The 23,712-nt window shown below is 46.4% G+C and overlaps 1 protein-coding gene across 1 annotated transcript in view; it reads right to left on the reverse strand.

Annotated features, from left to right (window-relative positions):
* LOC120988618 (probable N-acetyltransferase 16) overlaps nucleotides 1-23,712 on the reverse strand; it is a 50,105-nt gene that overhangs the window by 11,662 nt on the left and 14,731 nt on the right. The window contains exon 2 of the mRNA XM_040416203.1: nucleotides 13,399-13,623. Coding sequence (XP_040272137.1) covers nucleotides 13,399-13,623 — 225 coding nt within the window. The remainder of the gene's footprint in view (nucleotides 1-13,398; nucleotides 13,624-23,712) is intronic.

Below are 23,712 nucleotides of genomic sequence, written 5' to 3' on the forward strand. Positions count from 1 at the left end.
TCTCTACCGAAGAACCTATGCAGGTCGGCATGACTCAAGGGAATCTGCGCTGCAGACGTGGAGTGTGTTTTTACTGCGGAGATCCTGACCATTGGATCAACCTGTGTCCTAAGAAGGCCCTCTCTGTTAAGTCTCCCAAGGCAACCTAAAGACCAGGTACACCCTGATATTACGAAATGTAAGCTTTTGGTACATATAACAATATCTCTGGGGGTTAATAAATGGCCGGGTAAGGCCTTTATTGACTCTGGTTCAGCGGCCAGCTTTATTGACTGAGTACGCCATTAGACTGGGTATTCCAATTTTTTCTCTTCCTACACCTATCCATGTCATGGCTATTGACGCCATTCCCCTGGTAAGTGGTATGGTGAGGTCATGTACCTCAGAGATTTCTTTAATCGTGGGGGTGTGCCACTCTGAGAAATGTTCCCTCTTAGTCCTGGAGAACTTACCGGTCGAGGTGGTACTAGGGTTGCTTTGGCTCCGATTACACAACCCCACTATTAATTGGTCCAGGGGGGAGTTGGTGAAATGGGGACCTAAGTGTGACTCGTGCTTGTCTGTGGTACAAGCTGGGCTCTCAGTAGAATCTGATATATTACCCACGGTCATTAGGGAATATTCTGATGTGTTCTCATCACCTACCCCGGAGGTTCTACCACCCCATAGACCTTATGATTGCACCATAGAGTTAGTAGAAGGTGCCAGGTTTCCTAAGGGGCGTATTTATAATCTCTCTAAGCCCGAACGCAAGGCCATGGAGCATTATATTAAGGAAAGCCTCGGTAAGGGGCACATTAGACCTTCTGTCTCTCCTATGGGAGCGGGGTTTTTCTTTGTTAAGAAGAAGGATGGTGGTCTTAGGCCTTGTATCGATTACCGGAAATTGAATAAGATCACTATCCAGAATAGATAGATACTCTCTCCCATTGATTCCGGATTTATTTAACCAGGTTCTGGGGGCAACGTGGTTTTCTAAGATTAACCTGAAAGGGGCATATAATCTAATCCGAATCAAGGAGGGAGACGAATGGAAGACGGCGTTCAATACTCAGGCAGGGCACTATGAATATCAGGTTATGCCTTTTGGACTCAGCAATGCCCCAGCTGTGTTCCAAAACTTTATGAATGATATTCTTAGAGAGTTTTTAGGTAAATTTGTCATTGTCTATCTTGACGACATTTTGATATTTTCTCCTGATTTCAAATCTCATGTGTCTCATGTTAGACAAGTATTAGAGGTGTTGAGGGAGAATCAGTTGTCCGCTAAACAAGAGAAATGTGTCTTTGGTGTACAGGAGATACTGTTTCTAGGGCATGTCCTGACCCCTCACGCCTTCAAGATGGATCCTGGTAAGGTACTAGCTATTAAGGAATGGGTAAGGCCTTCATCCGTAAAATAACTTATTACGGATTTTAACGCTGGAATAAAGGTCAACTATAATTTCACCTGAATTGAGCTGGATACTTTTTTTTATATATTTTTTTTCTAATCTTCTGGACTTTACCGGATCCAGGTGTGGCATCCATGCACAAAGGGTGTTTGAAATCAACGCAGGTGAGAGCTGCCTTACTATATTATCTACAACGGTTCTTAGGTTTTGCCAATTACTACCGTAAATTTATTAAGAATTTTTCAGTAATTGCTAAACCGTTGACCGACCTTACTAAGAAAGGGGTGGATTTGGAGAACTGGTCTACTGAGGCCATTACTTCGTTTGAAACACTAAAAAAGGCATTCAGTAGCGCTCCCATTCTGATCCAGCCAGATCAGGAGAGACCTTTTATTGTGGAGGTGGATGCGTCTGAGGACGGCGCAGGAGCAGTCCTTTCACAAGGTCCTGCTAGTCTAACTAACCTGAGGCCGTGTGCATTCTTTTCCAGAAAATTTTCTTCCACCAAGAGAAACTACGACATAGGGAATCGGGACTTGCTGGCCATTAAGTGACATTTGAGGAGTGGAGGCATTTTCTGGAGGGGGCAAGGCATTGTGTAACTGTTGTCACTGACCATAAGAACCTTATGTTTCTCGAATCTGCTAAGAGGTTGAATCTCCATCAGGCTAGATGGGCACTGTTTTTTACTAGTTTTGAATTCTCCATTACTTTCAGGCCTGGAAGTAAAAACGTGAAGGCTGATTATCTCGGAGCTTCCATGCTTTTCAGCCTACAGAGGCACCGCCTGAATCCATCCTACCAGCAAATATCTTCGTAGCAGCCTTAACCCAAGATATCTCGGCTCTCATTAAGGCTGAACAACATCTGGCACAGGCAACCACCCCAACAGATAAGTTGTTTGTCCAGATACAATTTCGTCTCCAGCTTTTGGGTGAGTGTCATGATTCTGCCTTTTGTGGACATCTGGTTTTCAGTAGTGTTGATCACAAATATTCGAATTGCGAATTTTAATCGCGAATACCTGCACTTCGAAAATTCGAGAATATTTAGAATATCACAAAATATATTCGTAATCGCGAATATTTGAGTTTTTTTTAAATACCAGTTCATGCGAATTTTCGCAATCAAGAAAATAATGTTTAGATCATGAATTCGCGAATTCTCAAATATATGGCAAATATATGCCCAAATATTTGCGAAATATCGCGAATTCGAATATTGCCCTTGTCGCTCATCACTAGTTTTGAGGGCACTAGAGAGCTGGTTTCTAGATCTTATTGGTGGCCCACTCTATTTAGGAATGTCAAGTCCTACGTGTCAGCCTGTGAGGTTTGTGCTAGGTCTAAGACACCTAGGACTCGCCCTGCTGGTAACCTACGACCCCTACTCATTCCCAGTAGACCCTGGTCCCATATCTCGATGGACTTTATTACTGACCTGCCGCCAGTGGAGGGTAAGACTGTGGTTTGGGTAGTGGTCAATAGGTTTAGCAAGATGGTTCATTTCATTCCCCTGTCTAAACTCCCGAATGCCAAGACCCTGGCGTCTATTTTTGTGAAAGAAATTGTACGGTTACATGGTATCCCGGAAAATATTGTATCTGACAGGGGTGTGCAGTTTGTGTCCAAATTTTGGAGGGCTTTCTGTCCTCAGCCTACCACCCTGAGAGTAATGGGCAGACTGAACGCATTAATCAGTCTGTGGAACAATTCCTGAGGTCGTATGTTGCTGATGACCAGCAATTATGGGTTAAATACCTTCCGTTGGCTGAATTTGCTTTGAATAACCGTGTTAATTCTTCTGCTGGGGTCTCCCCTTTCTTTTGTAACCATGATTTTCATCCCCGTTTTCATTCTGGGTCGTCAGTCTGCTCCTCTAACCCTGAAGCGGATAAACTCTCCTCCGAACTGTGCACAGTTTGGACCCGGGTTCAATCGAACCTAGAAAAGGCTCAAAGTTCTCAAAAACTCCGGCCGATAGGAGACGTTCCAAGGGAGTGAACTTTCAGGTTGGGGATAAAGTATGGTTGTCCTCCAAGAATCTATCTCTCAAGGTAGCTTCTAGAAAATTTGCTCCTCGTTTTATTGGACCGTATAAGTTCACGGAGGTGATTAATCTGGTATCGTTTAAGTTGGAGCTGCCCGAGTCATTCCACATTCATAATGTATTTCATAAATCTCTACTTAAAAAGTATTTTGAACCTTTTATACCATTGAAAACCTCGCCTCCGGAGGTTCTTGTTAGTGAGGCTGTCGAGTATGTGGTGTCTAAGATAGTGGATGTCAGGAGAGTGCGTAATTCCTTACAGTGCCTGATTCACTGGAAGGGGTATGGACCCGAAGAGAGATCTTGGGTACCCGCCATGGAGGTTCATGCTCCTAGACTTGTTCCAAAATGTAATTTAGAACACCATGAAAGGCCATCGCCTAAAGTCTTGGATTCGGTGGCCCCTCGTAAAAGGGGGGGTACTGTCACGGGGCGCCAAAGGCGCACTCAGTCTCCTATCAGCCGCAGACCTGCTGCTTAGCTTCGGCAGCGAGGATCTGTGTTTGGCCTCATTCCCAGGGTGGCTTTGCTAGCTGGGAGGCTCCCTGCTCCTAGGTCTGCCTTGAGCGCCGAACTGATCACTCGGTGCTCAACTTGTCTGTCTGTCGGTCATGTGACGCTGGCCACGTCACATGACCCTCAGACCCCACTATAAATACAGGCTGCGTGCTGGCCGCAGGTTGCCTGTTAATTCTAGGTTCCTGGCTATTTGTTGGACTACTGAATACTCACCTGATCCTGTTCCCTGACGATCCTTTGCCTGCTCCTCCTGTACTGCGCATCTCTCCTGGTATCCTGACCCCGGCTTCCACCTGACGATTCTTTGCGGACTCCTGTTGTACTTTGTTTCTCTCCTGGTATTTGACCTCGGCTTTTCCTGACTATTCTCTGCTCATTCCTTAGTACTGCGTAGCTCTCTAGGTATTGACCCGGTCCGTTCACGTTCCGTTATTTGTCTTGTCTGTCTTCCCAGAACTAAGTTAGGGACTGCCGTCTAGTTGTCCCCTGTCATTAGGACTTACGAGGCCAGTAGGCAGGGCCAGGGGTGAGGGTGGAGCGCAGTGGTCACTATCCTCCCCCCTGTGTGTAGTGTATGTGACCGTCACAATAGCTGAATTTTGGTGCAGACGCAGAATCAACACTCCAACAGCAGCCGCCGCATGGTGTCTGCCTCACATTGTTTTTAATAGAAGCACTGCATTTCATGACCAGCAGTTTAAGGTTGTGACTGGGCAAAGATGGGGGTTTCCCACTTGGCACTGTGTCCAGATGGATGCCGCTTAAAGCAGTGACAGGTGTCCGCTTGAGGTTTAGCTCAATTCAGTGGAGCTAAACCACGAGTGGGTCCGCGGCCTTCAAAGTGAATAACCGCAGTGGTTTCTGCATCAGATTTTGACAGCATCAAAGTCCGACATGTGAACACACCATAAGGGGGAATAAATGGGATTGGGTCGGATTGTGCAGATAAAGATTGGATGGAGTTAGTGCTGTACCAATAGAGTTACATTTATCTGGGTCTGTCTCTCTAGAGATAGAAATGGGGGTTGGGGTGTTAATGTCAGCCCAAGGGTAGAAAAACACCGCTGGCCGACACTAACACCTAGTGATAGTAATGCAGGTGTCCGTCAGATGCCTCCATTATAAACACCACACTTAAAAACCCCACAAAAAAAAATATATATATATTACTTAAATAACCACTCTTCGACTCCAGCCCTTTAACTCCTTAAGGACACAGCCATATTTCGCCTTAAGGACCAGGCCATTTTTTGCAAATCTAACCAGTGTCTGTTATGCTGGACAGGATACAAGATACACAGAATACCACCAAACAAGTGTCTAGGCAAGAACCTGGGGATAAAGGTCACCTCCTGACAAATCCCTACCAGCTCTCCCTAAACTTCTATGCCCACGTTCAGACCCTGAAGGTGGGAATGAACGTGTCCCCGTGCCTAGGCTGAAGATTCCCTAAAATCCCTAAGATGGTGAAAGGGGGAAAGAGGCAGCCTGCTCCCTCAGGACCTGGAGGGGGCAGGCGTCTCTCTAACAGCCTAGACAGACAACCACAAGAAAAACAAAACCAACTTATCTTGTTACTGAGCAGGAACAGAAAATCCTTCCTTCCACTGAGCAAGACAGAAGCTATAACCCACACAGGACACTGGGAGTGGGCGTAATTTAAACTCATACCAACGACCCCACCCAGTGCACCTGAAGGGAGGCAGATACAGCTCAACTCCAAAATAAAAACAAAAGGCTACACACGTGCTGCTCACCTGGCAGACCTCCGCACATAACATGAGCAGGGCATGACAGTACCCCCCTTCTACAGGTGACCTCCGGACACCCCGGCCCAACTTTATCCGGGTGGGATCTGTGAAAAGCCCTCACCAGTCGGCTGGCCTTAACATCCACAGCCGGAACCCACATCCTCTCCTCAGGGCCGTATCCCCTCCAGTGTACCAGGTACTGAAGGGAATCCCGAAGAACTCTTGAGTCGAGAACCCTAGAGATCTCGAACTCTAAATTTCCATCAACCAGAACAGGGGGAATAGGCAATGGCGATGGTTCCACCGGTTTCACATATTTCTTCAGTAAAGACCTGTGGAACACATCAAGGATACTCCAAGTCTGCGGAAGATCCAGACGAAACGCTACTGGATTGACCACCGCAGATATTTTGTAAGGTCCAATAAATCTTCGACCCAGTTTCCAAGATGGTACTCTCAGTTTAATATTTTTAGTAGATAACCACACCAAATCACCCACACACAGGTCCGGACCGGTCATACGTCTCTTGTCAGCCATTCGCTTATACCTCTCACCCATCTTCTCCAAATTCACTTGGATCCTCCGCCAGATAGAAGACAAGGCAGAAGAAAATCTCTCCTTCTTTGGCATCCCAGAGGAACTAGTCCCAGAAAAGGTACCAAACTGAGGATGAAAACCATATGCGTCAAAAAATGGCGACTTACCCGTGAACTCCTGCCTACGGTTATTCAAAGCAAACTCTGCTAGGGATAAGAATGAGGACCATTCCTCCTTATTCTCAGCCACAAAGCACCTCAAGTAGGTCTCCAGGTTTTGATTAGTACGCTCTGTCTGCCCATTCGACTGCGGATGAAAAGCAGAAGAGAACGAAAGTTGAATGCCAAGCAGAGAGCAGAACGCCCTCCAAAACCTGGAGACAAACTGCGTGCCCCTATCAGAAACCACATCTGAGGGAATGCCATGTAATTTCACGATATTATCCACAAAAATCTGAGCAAGAGTCTTGGCATTGGGCAGACTAGCTAACGATACAAAGTGAGCCATTTTACTAAAACGGTCAACAACCACCAAAATTACTGTTTTACTCGGCAAATCCGTAATAAAGTCCATAGACAAGTGCGTCCAAGGACGTGACGGAATAGACAAAGGAAGAAGTGAACCAGAAGGTTGAGTGTGAGCAACCTTTGACCGTGCACAGGTTTCACAAGCTGCTACGTAATGGTCAACACTCTTCCGTAACCCGGGCCACCAGAACCTCCGGGACACAAGATCAAAGGTGGACTTACCACCAGGATGTCCAGCAAGGACAGTATCGTGATGTTCCTTGAATACCTTGTATCGCAGTCCATCAGGAACAAACAACCTCCCTGGGGGACAAGAACCAGAAGCCCCCTCCTGGGCTCCCAACACCTCCAACTCCAATTCGGGGTACAGAGCAGAGACCACCACCCCATCAGCCAAAATCAGAGCAGGATCCTCTGAATCACATCCCCCAGGAAAACTGCGAGACAACGCATCTGCCTTGACATTTTTAACCCCCGGGTGAAAAGTAACCACAAAATTGAACCTGGTAAAGAACAGTGACCATCTAGCCTGTCTAGGATTCAGACGCTTGGCAGATTGCAGGTAAGCTAAATTCTTATGATCAGTATATACCGTAACGGGATGAGACGCCCCCTCCAACCAGTGACGCCATTCCTCAAAGGCCAATTTGATGGCCAGCAATTCCCTATCTCCTACATCATAATTCCTCTCGGCGACCGAGAGCTTCTTGGAAAAAAAAAGCACACGGAACCCATTTGCCAGGAGATGAACCCTGCGACAGCACTGCTCCAACCCCCACTTCTGATGCATCAACCTCGACCACGAATGGCTGAGACACATCGGGCTGCACCAGAATGGGAGCAGAGGCAAAACATTCCTTAATAACCGAAAAGGACTGCAATGCCTCATCCCACCAGACGTCGACGCCCTTCTTAGTCATATCGGTCAGAGGTTTTACAATGGTAGAATAGTTCAAGATAAATTTTCTATAATAATTAGTAAACCCCAAAAACCGCATCAAAGCTTTCTGATTCTCCGGTCGGTCCCATTCCAGAACCGCCCGGACCTTTTCGGGGTCCATACGAAAACCAGAGTCAGAAAGCAGATATCCCAGAAACGGAAGCTCCTGCACAGAAAACACACATTTCTCCAATTTGGCATATAATTTATTCTCCCGAAGGATCGACAAAACCTGTCTAACGTGATCCTGATGGGTCTTCAGATCAGGAGAGTAAATTAGAATGTCATCCAAGTAAACTACCACAAACCTCCCCACAAAATGCCAAGAGTGTGCAAAGCAGTAATCAAAGCAAAAGGTGGCTACTTTAAAGAACCTAAAATATGACATATTTTCAGTTATTTCACACTTGTTTGTTATGTATATAATTCCACATGTGTTAATTCATAGTTTTGATGCCTTCAGTGTGAATCTACAATTTTCATAGTCGTGAAAATAAAGAAAACTCTTTGAATGAGAAGGTGTGTCCAAACTTTTGGTCTGTACTGTATGTTTACTTACAGTTTCACCAATTGCAACCCTACAATTGCAAATACTAAATGCAAGCTACAAATTGCAAGCATACAATTGCAAGCCTTCAGATTCCATATTGCAATCCAAATTGCATATAACCATACCAGATCATACTCAAAACCAATCTGCAAAAAGTCACTGCTAACTACATACTGCAAGTGAACTATTAGTTACTAGACCTCAGATATACCTCTCATAAAGTGCTTAAATAACTTAAAGTGACAGTACAGATACTGAAGAGAGAAATATATATAACATTTTATGTTGAATGACAAGATTAAACAGTTGAACCACCATCCTAATCATACCGCCATTTTGTGATATCTTTTCAACACGTGTTATGTACATGGACTATCTGCTGCGGAGGCGGCAGTGTTATATGAAGAAACGTTGAAGTTAATAAAGAAGTTATTTGAAGCATTTGGTGTGCTCTTTAAAGGGAGTCTGTCACTACATTTGGCATATACGGTACCTTTGTTGTATCTAATGGAGTTTTCTTTCAGCCAAAAATGAACTTAAGATTCTGTAAATGCGCCCTCTCAAGTGCCCAGGGCAGCGTCTCAATCGTCCGAGCCCCAGGCAGCACCTCCTCAATGGCTCATAACCCCGCCCTCCGTGTGCCTCTGCCCGCCCGTTTACTCTCCTCCTCTCTCCTTTTCCACTGCGCTACGAATTTGACCACGCAGCCGCAGTGGAAAAGGAGAGAGGAGGAGAGTAAACGGGCGGGCAGAGGCACACGGAGGGCGGGGTTATGAGCCGTTGAGGAGGTGCTGTCTGGGGCTCGGACGATTGAGATGCCGCTCTGGGCACTTGAGAGGGCGCATTTACAGAATCTTAAAAGTTCCCTTTAAACCTACTGTTTCCATAGAACGGCGCTAGAGAAAGTACAGAGTAATAGACAGTCTGGTTAGACTAAAAGTCAGAGATATCAAAATTCTTCTAATGCCAAAGCCTCATGTTCGCAGTGCGAGAGGTACCCCAGGCCTCTACTGGATTCTCGCCCTTCGAACTGCAATATGGCAAACACCCTCGCGGTCTCTTGGATGTGGCTAAAGGGGCATGGGAACAACAACCCACTCCACATAAATTTTTTATTGAGTATTACCCAGATGCAAGATCGAATAGAGACAGTGTTGCCTCTTGTTAGGGAGCATATAGAGGCAGCTCAGCAAGCCCAGAGTCGGGTCTATAATCGGCAGGCTCGGGTCCGGATCTTTAACCCGGGTGATTGGGTTTTTGTTCTGGTGCCGACCGTGGTCAGTAAGTTCCTGGCTAGGCAGCTAATCGAGAAGTTAGGACAAGCACGGTACTTTTCTGTTTTGGACCTTACGAAAGGGTACTGGTAGGTGCCCTTAATGGAGGCTGGCAAAGAGAAAACTGCATTTGTCACACCTGAGGGGCTGTATCAGTATAAGGTGTCACCATTTGGTCTGCATGGCACCACCGCCACTTTTCAGCGACTTATGGACATTGTGCTTTGTCCACATTGTCGGTATGCTTCGGCTTACCTGGACGATATTGTCATCCACAGTAGCGACTGGGAAAGTCACCTACCCAAAGGGCAGGCTGTAGTGGACTCCCTTCGAAAGGCTGGACTAACCGCTAACCCGAAAAAAAATGTGTAATAGGGTTAGTGGAGACTAAGTACCTGGGGTATGTCATTGGGCGTGGAGTCATCAAACCCCAAGTAAACAAAATAGAGGCGATAAGAAATTGGCCCCGACCTGTCACCACTAGGCAAGTAAAGTCATTCCTGGGAATGGTGGGCTATTAAATGAGGTTTGATCCCCACCTTACTACGGTGGCCACTCTATTAACAGGGCTCTTGAAGGGACACAAGTGAGTACTGGTTCACTTGGATGATCGGGCGGAAGAGGCTTTCTCCGCTTTGAAGTCTTTGCTTTCTCCGGGTCCCCGGGTTTGGTGACGCCTGACTTCAAAAGGGAGTTTATAGTACAGACTGATACCTTCGAAGTAGGCCTCGGTGATGTACTGTCTCAGGAAGTCAATGGGGAGGAGCATCCCCTTGTCTTTCTCAGCCGTAAGCTCACTTCAGCCGAGACCCGGTACAGTATAGTGGAGAGAGAGTGCCTGCCTATCAAGTGGGCACTAGAAAGTTCCGCATGGTGACTAACCACTCCCTATCAAGTGGATGAGCCAGGCTAAAGACAGAAATGCCCGGATCACCCCATGGTTTCTGTCCTTACAAAACTTTAAGTTTTCGGTGGAACACAGGGCAGGCCGGTTACAGAGAAACATGGATGCCCTGTCCCAGGTACACTGTCTGGCGTGTGTTCACCCCCTCAGGGTTGTGACACAGTGAGGGGTTTTGTCTGGGAAGGCAGGTATTTTCCTCCCAGCATTAGTGTTGAGCACAAATATTCGAATACCGAATTGCTTGTGGGCCAATGAGAAGGAATCAATGTCAAGTTCACAACAATACTTAGTGCACCAATCAGTAAACTGTAGTCAGACCTGCCAAAATGTGAAGTTGCACGTAGTGCGATAAAATATTCTAATCACTGCCGATTAGCGTAATCGCGAATATATTGGAGCACTTGACTCTATCTGCATATAAAGTTATTCTTTTTTTTAACAAATCTTTATTTATCACAACAAGCATGGTAAAAAAGACAAGAACAATAAGCGGGCGACAGCCCAACAGTCGAGGAGGACATATATGATACAATGATGTAAAATGTAGGTACAGCAGCGTAAAGATACAACAATATGTTAAGATAGGCTTGTTAGGCAGACATGACATGAATAGTAAATATGGCATGCAAGAAGAATCAGGTTCCTGTGAGGGTATGACCAGCTTTAGTCAAAAAAGACAGGAGGAGAGCAAGCTAGCACAATAAAATATCAGACAGATGTTGGAAGAGACATAACCACTGGCATGATTAAATAAGCATGGCATACAATAGAGGATGTGCAACTCAAAGTGGACATTTAATGAAGAGGAGATGTGACTGCCGAATCACCTGGAGGAAGACACGTGTTCCTCGACTCCGTCTCCAGCCATTTTAGCCACGGTCCCCAGAGGCTAATAAATTTGTCGTGCGAGAGGGTCTCCCAACTGGTTAATTCCTCGAACCTGCAGATCTCATGAACCTTTTGGGTCCATTCTTCAATTGAAGGTACTTGTGTCGAGAGCCAATGTAAAGGGATCAAAAGTTTGGCAGCCGACAACATGTGTGCTAATAGAGAGTATTTGTGCAAGGGGAAGTCTTTTGAAGGAGCATTGAGAAGTACCAAAGTCGGAGAGAGGGGAGGGGCCGAAGGGCAAATTTGTTGTAATATTTTATTAAGCACAGTCCAGAACTGAGAGACCCCCCGACACGACCACCATATATGTGAGAGTGTACCAATTTCTTCGTGACATCTCCAGCAGGCTGGGGAAGTGAGAGGGTCTAACCTATGCAACACCTCCGGAGAACGGTACCATCTCGTCAGCAGTTTAAAGGAATTCTCCTGGATTCTAATGCATCTGTAGAACCTGTGAGAATTCCTCAGTAGTGAAGAGACCAACTCATCCGACAGGGTTATACCTAAATCCTGCTCCCATCTCTCAATGAAGGCCGGTCTGCTAGGTGCGCCTTCTAATAGCAGCTTGTTATAAATTAGCGAGATAATCTTTCTCGTCGGTTTGGGCGAGGCCACAAGAGTGTCGAACCAAGAGGGTATAAAATTCTTGTTAGCTTTAACAAGGTACTGTTGACATATAAATGAAAAATGCGAGTAGTGCAAAGGGGTCCAACTCAAAGCCATCCGCGATGCCCGGAGGTCCTGCAAGGATGGGATCCGCCTATCTCCCAAGAAATCCCCCACAACAAACGCATTAAAGGCAGGCCAGATTCCCAGGACATATGAATAATTTGAAGACAAGCAGTACGGCAGCAGGTGCATGGGGAGAAGGGGCGAGGGACCGGGGTGAAAACCAAACCTCCTAGCTGCAGTGTTCCGAGAGACTAAAAGTCCTTTAAGTAGGAGTAGTGCATCTAGATAATGCGCAGGACCATGTCCAGCAGTCCAGAGGTAGGCAAGTACATCCGGAGATATTAATTGGCGGGCGATTTGGCAGCCCAATTTTTTAATGTTCATGTTTAGTAATTCACTCAGTAAACGGAGTTGAATAGCCCCATAGTATAGTTTGATGTCTGGCAAGCCAAAGTCGCCTCTGTGTTTGGGAAGGGTTAACAAAGCATACGCCAACCTCGGACGTGGCCGCCTCCAAATGAAGCCCGAAACGATCCTGCGCAAGTAACATAAAGTTATTCTAATGTTCTGCCGTGCCAACCATTTTCTCCAGTCTCAGAAAACTTATAACAGCTTGAAAAATTTTAAATATCGTGAATTTGAATACAGCCCCTGCCGCTCATCACTACCCAGTATCTGCTGCTGGGCTGATTTACAGCCATGTGAGGTCAAATACAGGACCGGAGTTTAAGTGCCGGTCCGGGTTTTGGCAGCACCTGGCTGTCTTTAAATAGGCAGCTGGGCTAAGCAGCTGAGTCTCTGTGTTGGGATCTGAGATTTTGTGCCGGACTGGAGGGCTGAGAGCCATGTGCAGGGGGAACAGGCCCCCTAAAACCTGCTGTGGACTACTGGAGGCAGAACTGCTAGCAAGGTGACTTGTGCAATATGAACTTTCCATAGTGTGCGAATTAACACCAAAGACTGTGACATATTGTTCTGTGCAAATTGAACTGCCCATTTGTGTGTGAATTAACACCAAAGACTACAAAGTGACGTGTTGTTTTGTGCAACTGCCGCAAGTGTGAATAAACACTGAAGTTGGAGTTAAGAACTTGTATTTTGCCTCTGCGTCCACTTACCCTATCTACCAGAGCGAAACCCCACACTATTTATGATTTTATAATTTTTTAACTAATTATGAGGAATTTATTGACTCTTGGACGTGGTTGAATCAGAAAAAAGTGTATGATCTAGATAAGTTTTTATCTCTCTGCTCAAGGGGATTATGGGGAGGAACACTTACACTGTGGGTTCTGCATTTTTTTTTTCTTATTGCTGAAATGCCATTAAATAAAGAGTAAAAAAATTATAAATTATAATAAAGAAATATAAAAGAAAGATTGAACCTACCTTACAGGTGATCATTTTGCATGTTTTCACCATAATAGCTGATGGATTCCCAGCTACAGCGGATCGAACTCTTTTAACCTCCGGGTGGTCAGAACATATAACATCCCAGCAAAACCTCTGAATCACTCCACCCACTCCACGTCTTCTCATCTCAGCAGCTACACGAATATCTTCCACCACAGCAGTAGTTCCATCATCAACCACTATGAATGACTCAAAGCCCACCTGACGATCCATAAGGAGAAGAACAAGATGAGCATAGAGTAGGTCATGGAGTTTCTGCTCTAAGATCTGACCATACAGAAGGACATACAAGCAGTACTTTGTCATATTTTATGAACACATCTTCAACTTTCTAGTATACTTTGTGTTTGAATTCCTTTTGACAGTGAATGGAAACATTTTTTTATATTATCAGTAGTGTTGATCGAGCACCCGAGCACAATAAAAGTCTATGGGAGAACCCGAGCATTAAACCAGGCTCCCCCTGCTCTGAAGAGGGGAGGGTGCCGGGTCCTACTGAGGTCTATGCAGAAGATCGCTGTACAGTGGGGGAATCCTCCAGTGTGAGTCAGCGCTTAGGAGTACCTGCTCTGACTCCATATATAGCTATGTCCATATATGGAGTCAGTGCTTGGGGACACCAGTGTATTTAAATCTAATTTAGCCTTTACTTCTGAAATGTTTCTGCCAGGATTTGAGCTCACAACATTCTACATTAGAGGCAAGAATCTTAACCACTCAGCTATAAAGCTAAATGATAAACTGTGTCAGAAAAACCAAATAGTAATTTCTCATGTAGTAAGTATTCCTTTACAGCAGAAGTATCATTTTATATTTAACCGCAGGTTACCATGTAGCTGTATAGCGGAGTGGTTAAGGTTCTTGGCTCTAATGTAGAAGGTTGCGAGTTCAAATCCTGGCAGAAACGTATGAGATATAGAGGCTAAATTTAATTTATATATATATATATATATATATATATATATATATTTTTGTAATTGTAAAAAATGTATGGCACAAAATAAATGTGTAATTACTAACAAAAATAATAAAATATATATATACCAAATTTAGTTAAACATTTTCTTCTGAATACAAACACCTCATGTATGGTTGTAAACTGTTTGGGCACACAGCAGGGGTCAGAAGGGAATGAGCTCCATATGATTTTTGGAGGGTACATTTTTTTTTTTGGAAATGTTTTTGGGCACCATTTCACATTTGATGAGATGCTGAGGTCTCCAGAGAGTGGAACCCCCCCGCCCAAAAAAAAAAAAAAAAAAAATGGCTATTTTGACACTTGAAACCAATTTTTTCTATTATAAAAAAAGTTTTCACTTTTATTTTTGTCCCACTGTTTCAATACAGTACAATATATGCTGAACTGTTTTATGCCTCATTCACACATGAGTGTTTGGTCAGTGATTTTGAGCCAAAATCAGGAGAGGAGGCTCCACAGAGATAAGGTATAAGAGAAATATCTGTCGTAACAGCCAGGCCCCTGCTGCTGATCGGGCGAGTGCAGGAGCTGCGCCTGCTCAATCAAGGCAAGTACATTAACGTGGGAATACAGCAAAAGACCACATTCCCCCACGTCGATGTACATGAAAATGCGTGAAGGGTTAAGGCCTGCAAATTATTTCAGCATTTTGTTAGATTTATTGTACAGTGCAGATATTAGACGTAATGTTAAAAAGCAGCAGGCAGATAAGGTCACGGAGCTTCGGGTCAGATCTTGGTAATCTCTCATTGTGTGTACATGCAGTGGCCAGGATACTTGTTGTTAATGTTCTGTATTTGTCGTGACGCCAATTGCAGCGTGCGCAGGGTACTATCTCAGGGCCCTTCCAAGGTGTTATAACGCAAGTCCCAGATTAGGAATGTGATGTAATGGCCTGTAATGTCTCTGTAGGATCTCATACATTTGTACGGCTGGGCTCTTGGCTCACTTGCAATAGATTTGAGTGTAGTGATAGTAGGAGTAATAGAGGAACTTGGCAGAATAAATGATGTCCAGACCTTTAGATGAAGTTCAAACGTTGCTTTACTTGACATAACTTTCATCCAAGCAGTATACAGCTTTGGTCTCTTGGTCCCAGCAGGTTTCAGGAATCATTGGCAGGAATGAATACTTCTGCTTTAAATATGGAGCTTGCAGGATAAAAACGTCTGCTTGGTAGCTCTGTAACTATGGCAGGGTTAGCTTCTGCACTTATCTGATAGCTTCTTCTTTGTGGGGACAGACTAGCTGAGGAGGAATTGGCTGATCCTAGGTCTTTGGATTTATCTCACAGATGGATTCTCAGTGGATGCTTTCTTCCTGGAACTTTGGAGGTGATCTGTAGTTTTCTGCTGTTCTCATCCAGCAGAGCTGAAGGTGCTCAGACTGGGTATATGACTAAGTCTCAGCAGAGACTAGGTCCTTGCTGTCTTCCCTATGCAGGGGGACTCCTGGACGCTATCACACACCCTACCCCTAGCAGGGGGGAGGCTACACTGACTCTAACTTCCTTCTCCACCCATGCTGCTGGATGTGGGAACTGCCCACTCTCTCACAGAGGGGGAGCTAAACTGGAATAATCCATTCCAGCTTAGATTCACTAAACTGTACTTGCCAATGAGTTGCTGCCACCTACTGGTAACCAGGCAAACTACAGGAACAATTACTTTTAACATGGATTTATATGCACATTTGTGGAAGACATAATGTAAATTATATCAGATGACATTATAAAGGCTCTTAGGAAATAGTAGTGGGGAAGAGGTGTGTAGTAACACAACTCTGGGGTGTTACACACACAAGATGGTGGATAATAGAGACAGGTGGTGTGGTCAGAAGATGTGGATGGCACTGTGTGTTTATACCCTTAGTGCACACACTTGGACGAGCACAGAATCTTCTTGCAACAGGTTTTTGTATGTAGTGTGAATGTGCGATATTAGCCAATACCCTCTGGATCGTGTCCTTGAATCTATCTTGAAGGAATATAATGGCAGGTCATCCAATTTGCAAGGAACCATCCTGCCAACCATGGCACAACCACACATATAGAAGCAGCCGATTAGAGATATTTGTGATGAATATTATACTGGGGTCGGCCTTAAATTGACGCCCAATTAAATACGCCCATCATTTTCTGGGGTTTTAAAAACACACTTTTTTTTGTCAAAAAACAGTATTTTCCTGATCTGCAAGTGTTAAATTCAAGTTTAATATATCCAGCTTTCATATTCTGTTACAAAAAAAACACTTTTTTGGCTATCTACAACATCTGGATTAGTCAGTGTGCAATTTAAGCTAGAAATACACCCATCATTTTCTGGGGTTTTAAAAACACAGTTTTTTTTACATAAAAACACTATTTTCAGGCCTTGCAGCATCAGCACGTGTGAAATTACAGGCTTAAATACTGCTGTCAAATTCAGTTGTTAAACAAACAAAGAAAATTTAGTTGGCAGCCTTTGATGCAGATGTCATTGTGAGATACACCCTTAATACATTTGGGTTAGATTCAGAGATTTGAAATACCGCTATTTGGTGCACCAATATTGAATTCAGGTCTACACTGCTTCAGGCCGTGTGAGATACACCCTCTACATACCGGGATTTGATTCAGGGATTTGAAATACAGCCATTTGAAATACAGCCATTTTGGGCAAAGAAATATTTAATTCAGGCCTACACTGGTTCAGACTGTGTGAGATACACCCTCTACATACAGGGGTTTGATTCAGGCATTTGAAATACAGCCATTTGGTGCACCAATATTGAATTCAGGCCTACACTGGTTCAGGCCGTGTGAGATACACCCTCTACATACAGGGTTTGATTCAGGCATTTGAAATACAGCCATTTAAAATACAGCCATTTTGGGCAAAGAAATCCTTAATTTAGGCCAACACTGGTTCAGGCCCTGTGAGATACACCCTCTACATACAGGGTTTTGATTCAGGCATTTGAAATACAGCCATTTGAAATACAGCCATTTTGGGCAAAGAAAGATTTAATTCAGGCCTACACTGGTTCAGACAGTGTGAGATTGTCACCACCAGACATCTGAGAAGCTCTGACAGACTTCCTTCAGAACCTCCTCCTTGAGGTTCCTTTTGTTTTGCTTTCATTTTCTCATCTCGTTAGCCTCTCTCAGCTGTCATGTAGTTGCACTGATTGCATCCCTTTAAATCCCTTCCCATACTGCATCACTTTGCGGTTTATACAACTTCCTGGAGTATATGCATGCTGGATGCTACTACTGAGTCTTCTACAGATAAGTTTTGTTTATTCATTTGTATTTTCCTGTTTGCTGGATCCCAGGAGACCCTGACTCCCTCCGTATCAAGTTTAGGGAGCCGGTGGTCGTGTCCCCTCACTATTATAGAGTGTTCGGGGGTTATTCAGTCAAGGTACGAGGATATGCGATCTTCTACCATTGAGAATTTTACATAGGCTGAGCAGTTTAGGGAGAGAGCCAGGTCTGTTGCAGGGCTATCCCTTTGGTTCCTTAGTTTTGGATCTAGTCAGCCGGATCTTCATTTTGTGTCTTCTAGTTTGCTGTACACCTTCCGTGACAGAGATACACCCTCTACATACAGAGGTTTGATTCAGGCATTTGAAATACAGCCATTTTGGGCAAAGAAATATATAATTTAGGCTTACACTGGTTCAGGCCCTGCGAGGTACACCCTCTACATACAGGGGTTTGAATCAGGCATTTGTAATACAGCCATTTGAAATACAGCCATTTTGGGCAAATAAATCTTTAATTCAGGCCTACACTGATAGTAATAGATAATATATCCAGCTTTCATATTCTGTTACAAAAAAAACACTTTTTTGGCTATCTACAACATCTGGATTAGTCAGTGTGCAATTTAAGCTAGAAATACACCCATCATTTTCTGGGGTTTTAAAAACACAGTTTTTTTTACATAAAAACACTATTTTCAGGCCTTGCAGCATCAGCACGTGTGAAATTACAGGCTTAAATACTGCTGTCAAATTCAGTTGTTAAACAAACAAAGAAAATTTAGTTGGCAGCCTTTGATGCAGATGTCATTGTGAGATACACCCTTAATACATTTGGGTTAGATTCAGAGATTTGAAATACCGCTATTTGGTGCACCAATATTGAATTCAGGTCTACACTGCTTCAGGCCGTGTGAGATACACCCTCTAAAAACAGGGGTTTGATTCAGGCATTTAAAATACCGCCATTTGGTGCACCAATATTGAATTCAGGCCTACACTGGTTCAGACCGTGTGAGATACACCCTCTACATACAGGGGTTTAATTCAGGCATTTGAAATACCGCCATTTGGTGCACCAATATTTAATTCAGGCCTACATTGGTTCAGATCGTGTGAGATACACCCTCTACATACAGGGGTTTGATTCAGGCATTTGAAATACAGACATTTGAAATACATCCATTTTGGGCAAAAAAATCTTTAATTGAGGCCTAGTCTGGATCGGGCCGTGTGAGATACACCCTTTACATACTTTCGTTCTATTCTACTATTAATTAAACACCCATTTAGGGCAAGATCCTAAATTCGAAAAATATGAGGATAGCGTCAAATAAGGGACGTGGCCCAGGTCGTGGTGCTGCTGGTGGAGCTCCTGTTGCAGGGAGAGGACGTGGTCGATCTGTGCCAGCTACACGCACAAGTGAAACTCCTTCCTCAGGTGCGAGTAGGCGACAAAACCTGCAGCGGTATTTGGTCGGGCCTAATGCTGCTCTACAAATGGTGATGTCCCGACGGGGAGTGGGGGAACACCCCATCGCACAATGCTCTGGCTACCAGGCCGCAATGCAGGGAAAAGGGAGCTGGTCACCTCCTAACGCTTCCCTCAACAGGCCCTAGTCTCCTAACTGTATGAGCCCCCTTCAGTGGTAAGAGGACTCATACCCACATGCCTAGAGACCTAGGAATCCCTGCATTGCCCTACAGATGATAACAGGGCAGAGAATACCTGTGCATCCACGACACGGATGACAGGCATCTCCAGAGGCCCAGTAGCTGACAGGATGCAAGACTATGGGTAAAACAGTACGGCAGGTAAGTCACACAGCAACATAACAATGCTATAAACACTTACCTGCCGCAGCCGAGATGGACGGAGGCTCCAGGCTGGGAAACCCACAGTCTTGCCTTCGCTTAAACCCCTCCGGGAAAGCAAGCCCCTTCCGGAGCAATCACACCACCATGCGAACCTCCAAACAGGGACCACACCAAAACTACAACAAAACCAGAGAGGAAGGGTACAGGAAACAGACACAAATAATTGCAACTAAGGGTGGCTCACACAGCATGACACATTCAGCCAGGGAGCAGAGCTCCAACACAGACTGACAACAATCAAACCCAAACTGACCTCAGGCTCCACCACACCAACATATAAGGAGGCCTGAGGTCACACCCACCACACTCCAACAAGTTTAACTCCGTGCACACCAAATCAGGGAAAACACCATTAAATGTTGCCGCAGGCAACTAAATAAAGCCACGACCTTAACACAAGGTTGTGACAGGTGAGGCCTGAACATGTACAGGCGATAGTAGATTAGGTTGCTGACAGTGGATCCAGTTTCTTCACATTGTCTCCCACCCAGTCTCTTGCTGAAAGACCACAGTTGACACCTGCAGCCAATGTCCATCAGTCTTTCACATCACCCCCTTGCAAATCAGCCAAGCAGTCTGAGCCACAAGTCATGCAGCAGTCTCTTCTGCTTTTTGATGATGTTAGCAGGGTTTCCCAGGGCCATCCACCTAGCCCTGCCCCAGAAGTGGAAAAGATTGAGTGCACCGATGCCCAACCACTTATCTTTCAAGATGAGTACATGGGAGGACCATCGCAGCACGTCTCGGATGATGACAAAACATAGGTGCCAACTGCTGGGGCTTTTGAAAGTGTGCAGACCGACAAGGAAGGCAGGGATGAAGACTGGGTGGAAGATGATGTGGAGGACGATGAGGTCATGCGAACCAAGGTCATGCGAGTGACCTATGTAGTTCGGAGGAAGAGGAGGTGGTCGCACAGAGCCACCGGCACAGCAGAAGAGGGAGCAGGGTGCAAAAGCGGAGCAGCCGTCCTCTAGACAGTACGCCTGCTACTGCCCACCTCAGCAAGGGACCAAGCACACCAAAGCCAGCTCCAAGGAGTTCCCTGGCGTGGCAGTTCTTCAGACAATGTGCTGACGACAAGACACGAGTGGTTTGCGCGCTGTGCAATCAGAGCCTGAAGCGAGGCATAAACGTTCTGAACCTGAGCACAACCTGCATGACCAGGCATTTAAGTGCAAAGCATGAGCTGCAGGGGAGTAGACACCTCAAAAACTAAGAAAGGTCTGACTCCTCCTGCTTCCTCTTCTGCTGCAGTCTCGGCCTCTTCATCCACCTCTGGTGTGACAGTGCCACCTGCCACCCCGCAAACAGAGGATCTACCAGCAACACCAACACCTGGGTCACCAAGCATCTCCACAATGTCCCACGGAAGCGTTCAGCTCTCCATCTCCCAAACGCTGGAGAGGAAGAGGAAGTACCCCCCTACCCACCCGCGATCCCTAGCCCTGAATGCCAGCATTTCTAAATTACTATCCTTTGAAATGCTTTCATTCCATCTGGTGGAGACGGATAGTTTTAAAGGCCTTATGGCGGTGGCTGTCCCACAGTACATCGTGCCCAGCCGCCACTACTTTTCAAGGCGAGCCATCCCTTCCTTGAACAACCAAGTAGGGGACAAAATCAGGTGTGCACTGCTCAATGCCATCTGTGGCAATGTGCACCTGACTACGGATACGTGGACCAGTAAGCACGGTCAGGGCAGTTATATCTCCATAACAGCACACTGGGTAAATGCAGTGGTGGCTGGGCCTGAGGCGGATAGCAGTTTGGCGCATGTCCTTCCACCACCGAGGATTGCAGGGCGCTTCAGTTTGCCTCCTGTTGCTTCCTCCTCCTACTCTGCTTCCTCATCCTCTACCAGCTCCTCATCCGGTCAGCGTAACACCTTCACCACCAACTTCAGCACAGCCAGGGGTAAATGACAGCAGGCAGTTTTAAACTTATCTGTTTGGGGGACAAACCCCACACAGCGCAGGAGCTGTGGACAGGCCTTGAACAACAGACCGATGAGTGGTTTGTGCCAGTCAGCCTCAAGCCCGGCCTGGTGGTGTGCGATAATGGGTGAAATCTCGTAGCAGCTCTGGGACTAGCCGATATGCACATCCCTTGCCTGGCGCATGTGCTGAATTTGGTGGTGCAGAGATTCCTTAAAACTTACCCTGATATGTCAGAGCTGCTGCATAAAGTGCGGGCCGTCTGTGCGCGCTTTCGGTGTTCTCACCCTGCTGCTGCTCGCCTGTCAGCGCTGCAGCGTAACTTCGGCCTTCCCGCTCACCACCTCATATGTGACGTGCCCACAAGGTGGAACTCCACCTTGCACATGCTGGCCAGACTGTGCGAGCAGCAGCAGGCGATAGTGGAGTTTCAGTCGCAGCACGCACGGGTGAGTCGCTCGGCGGAACAGCACCACTTCACCACCAATGACTGGGCCTCCATGCGAGACCTGTGTTCCTTGTTGCGCTGTTTCGAGTACTCCACCAACATGGCCAGTGCCGATAACGCCGTTCTCAGCGTTACTATCCCACTTCTATGCCTCGTTGAAAAAACGCTCCTGGCAATGATGGAGGATGTGGCACAGGAGGAGGAGGAGGAAGAGGGATCATTTTGTAGGGTTTCCGGCCAGTCATTCCCAAGTGGCTCCGAGGGTGGGTTCCTGCACCCACAAACCCAAGGTACACAATTGTCCAGCCAGGGCACAGTTCTGGAGGATGACAAGGTGGAGGATGAGGAGGAGGTGTCATGGCGGGGAGTGGTGGAAACCCCCCACCGTGCAGTGTCAAAGGGTAAAGGGGATCAGCCTGTTCAAAATGAGTGATAAGGGAGCAGGTCACCTCCTACCACGTCCCTAATCCTCTCCCTGACTCCTCACCATATGAGTGGACCCCGATGGTGGGACGGCTCATACACTGGATAACTAATATCCTGAGTCGCCCTGGAAATCCCTCACTTAGGAGCAGGGGAGAGACTACCTGTTCATCCACAACACGGAGGAACAGGAGTCTCTAACTAAGGCCAGGCTGCAAGGAGGGGAAACACATACAGCAAAAGGAGATGGCAGGTAAGTGAAACCAGTAACACACTTACCTGCCACAGACACACTGACTGGAACCCGTGCACAAGTGCTAGTGTCCACACCAACATGGCAAGCGCCCGACTGTATAGGGAGGGTGCTTAGGGACTGATGGTCCTCCTCCCCCCATTCCCCCCTTCAGGACATTCTGGGAGCTGGCCCCGTCATGTAAGGTTTAAGTAGTGTTGGATTAGGACGGCCGTTAAGGGGTTAATTCACTGGTGGAACCTCCTTAGACTGGATGGGGGCGGTGCAGGAATCCTGAAGGTACATATACCCCTCCCCCTGTTCCAGCACTTCCTCTTGCAAGTGGAAGCAGAAATTGGAGAGGTATGTCTCCCTCCCTGCTCTGTCCACTCCAAGCTTCCGCGGGATTGCGGCCTCGTGGTCCTCCTGGCGTGTATGTATGTGGAGGGTGAGGGTTTGCTGGCTCATTTTGAGTGTTCCGGCTCTCCCTGGCACCCTTCCCTCCCCCCTGCTCCTATTTACAGAACTGGCCGGGAGCTGCCGCTTCATGCGGGCAGCCCCGGCACTTAAGCAACAGGGTCGGCGGTAACTCTCACTCTCCCCCCCCCTCCGCCTCCCTCCCCCTCCACGCTCTCCGCTCCATTTACAGGTCAGGAGCTGCCGCACCATGCGAGCAGCCTCACCGCCTGAGAGAGGGACCTGCGATCCGCACGGCAGTCCCCTCCCCCCTCTCCATTACAACCCCTTATCTTACCTGCGTCCCTCTATTGAATGGCCCTCAGGGACTTGCAGCGTCGCACCGTGCCCCTGCTTTTTTCCCTTATAGCCCCTACATGGCACCTGTGTGTCTAGCAATTATATTCAGTGGTGTGGGCATGTTAAAAGTTTTTCACCCCAGCGACAGAGCTTCCCCTACTGCACCCCCCCTTCCTTTTTCCCTCCTACTAGCAGTACCCATGGGGTCCTGTGTTCAAGCTGATTTTATGTGTCCCCCCCCCACCCTTCCCGGGCACCAGGGACCGGCTCCAGCACCACTGTGGCCCTAGCACCACCCTCTTATTGTATTTCTTTGGGTTTTTACTGTGCAGCTTCTCTCCCCGCACTTTCCACGTAAAATACATATAAGCCCCTGCTGCCACCTACTGTG

This window comes from Bufo bufo, chromosome 1 (genome assembly GCF_905171765.1).
Source record: "Bufo bufo chromosome 1, aBufBuf1.1, whole genome shotgun sequence".
NCBI lineage: Eukaryota > Metazoa > Chordata > Amphibia > Anura > Bufonidae > Bufo > Bufo bufo.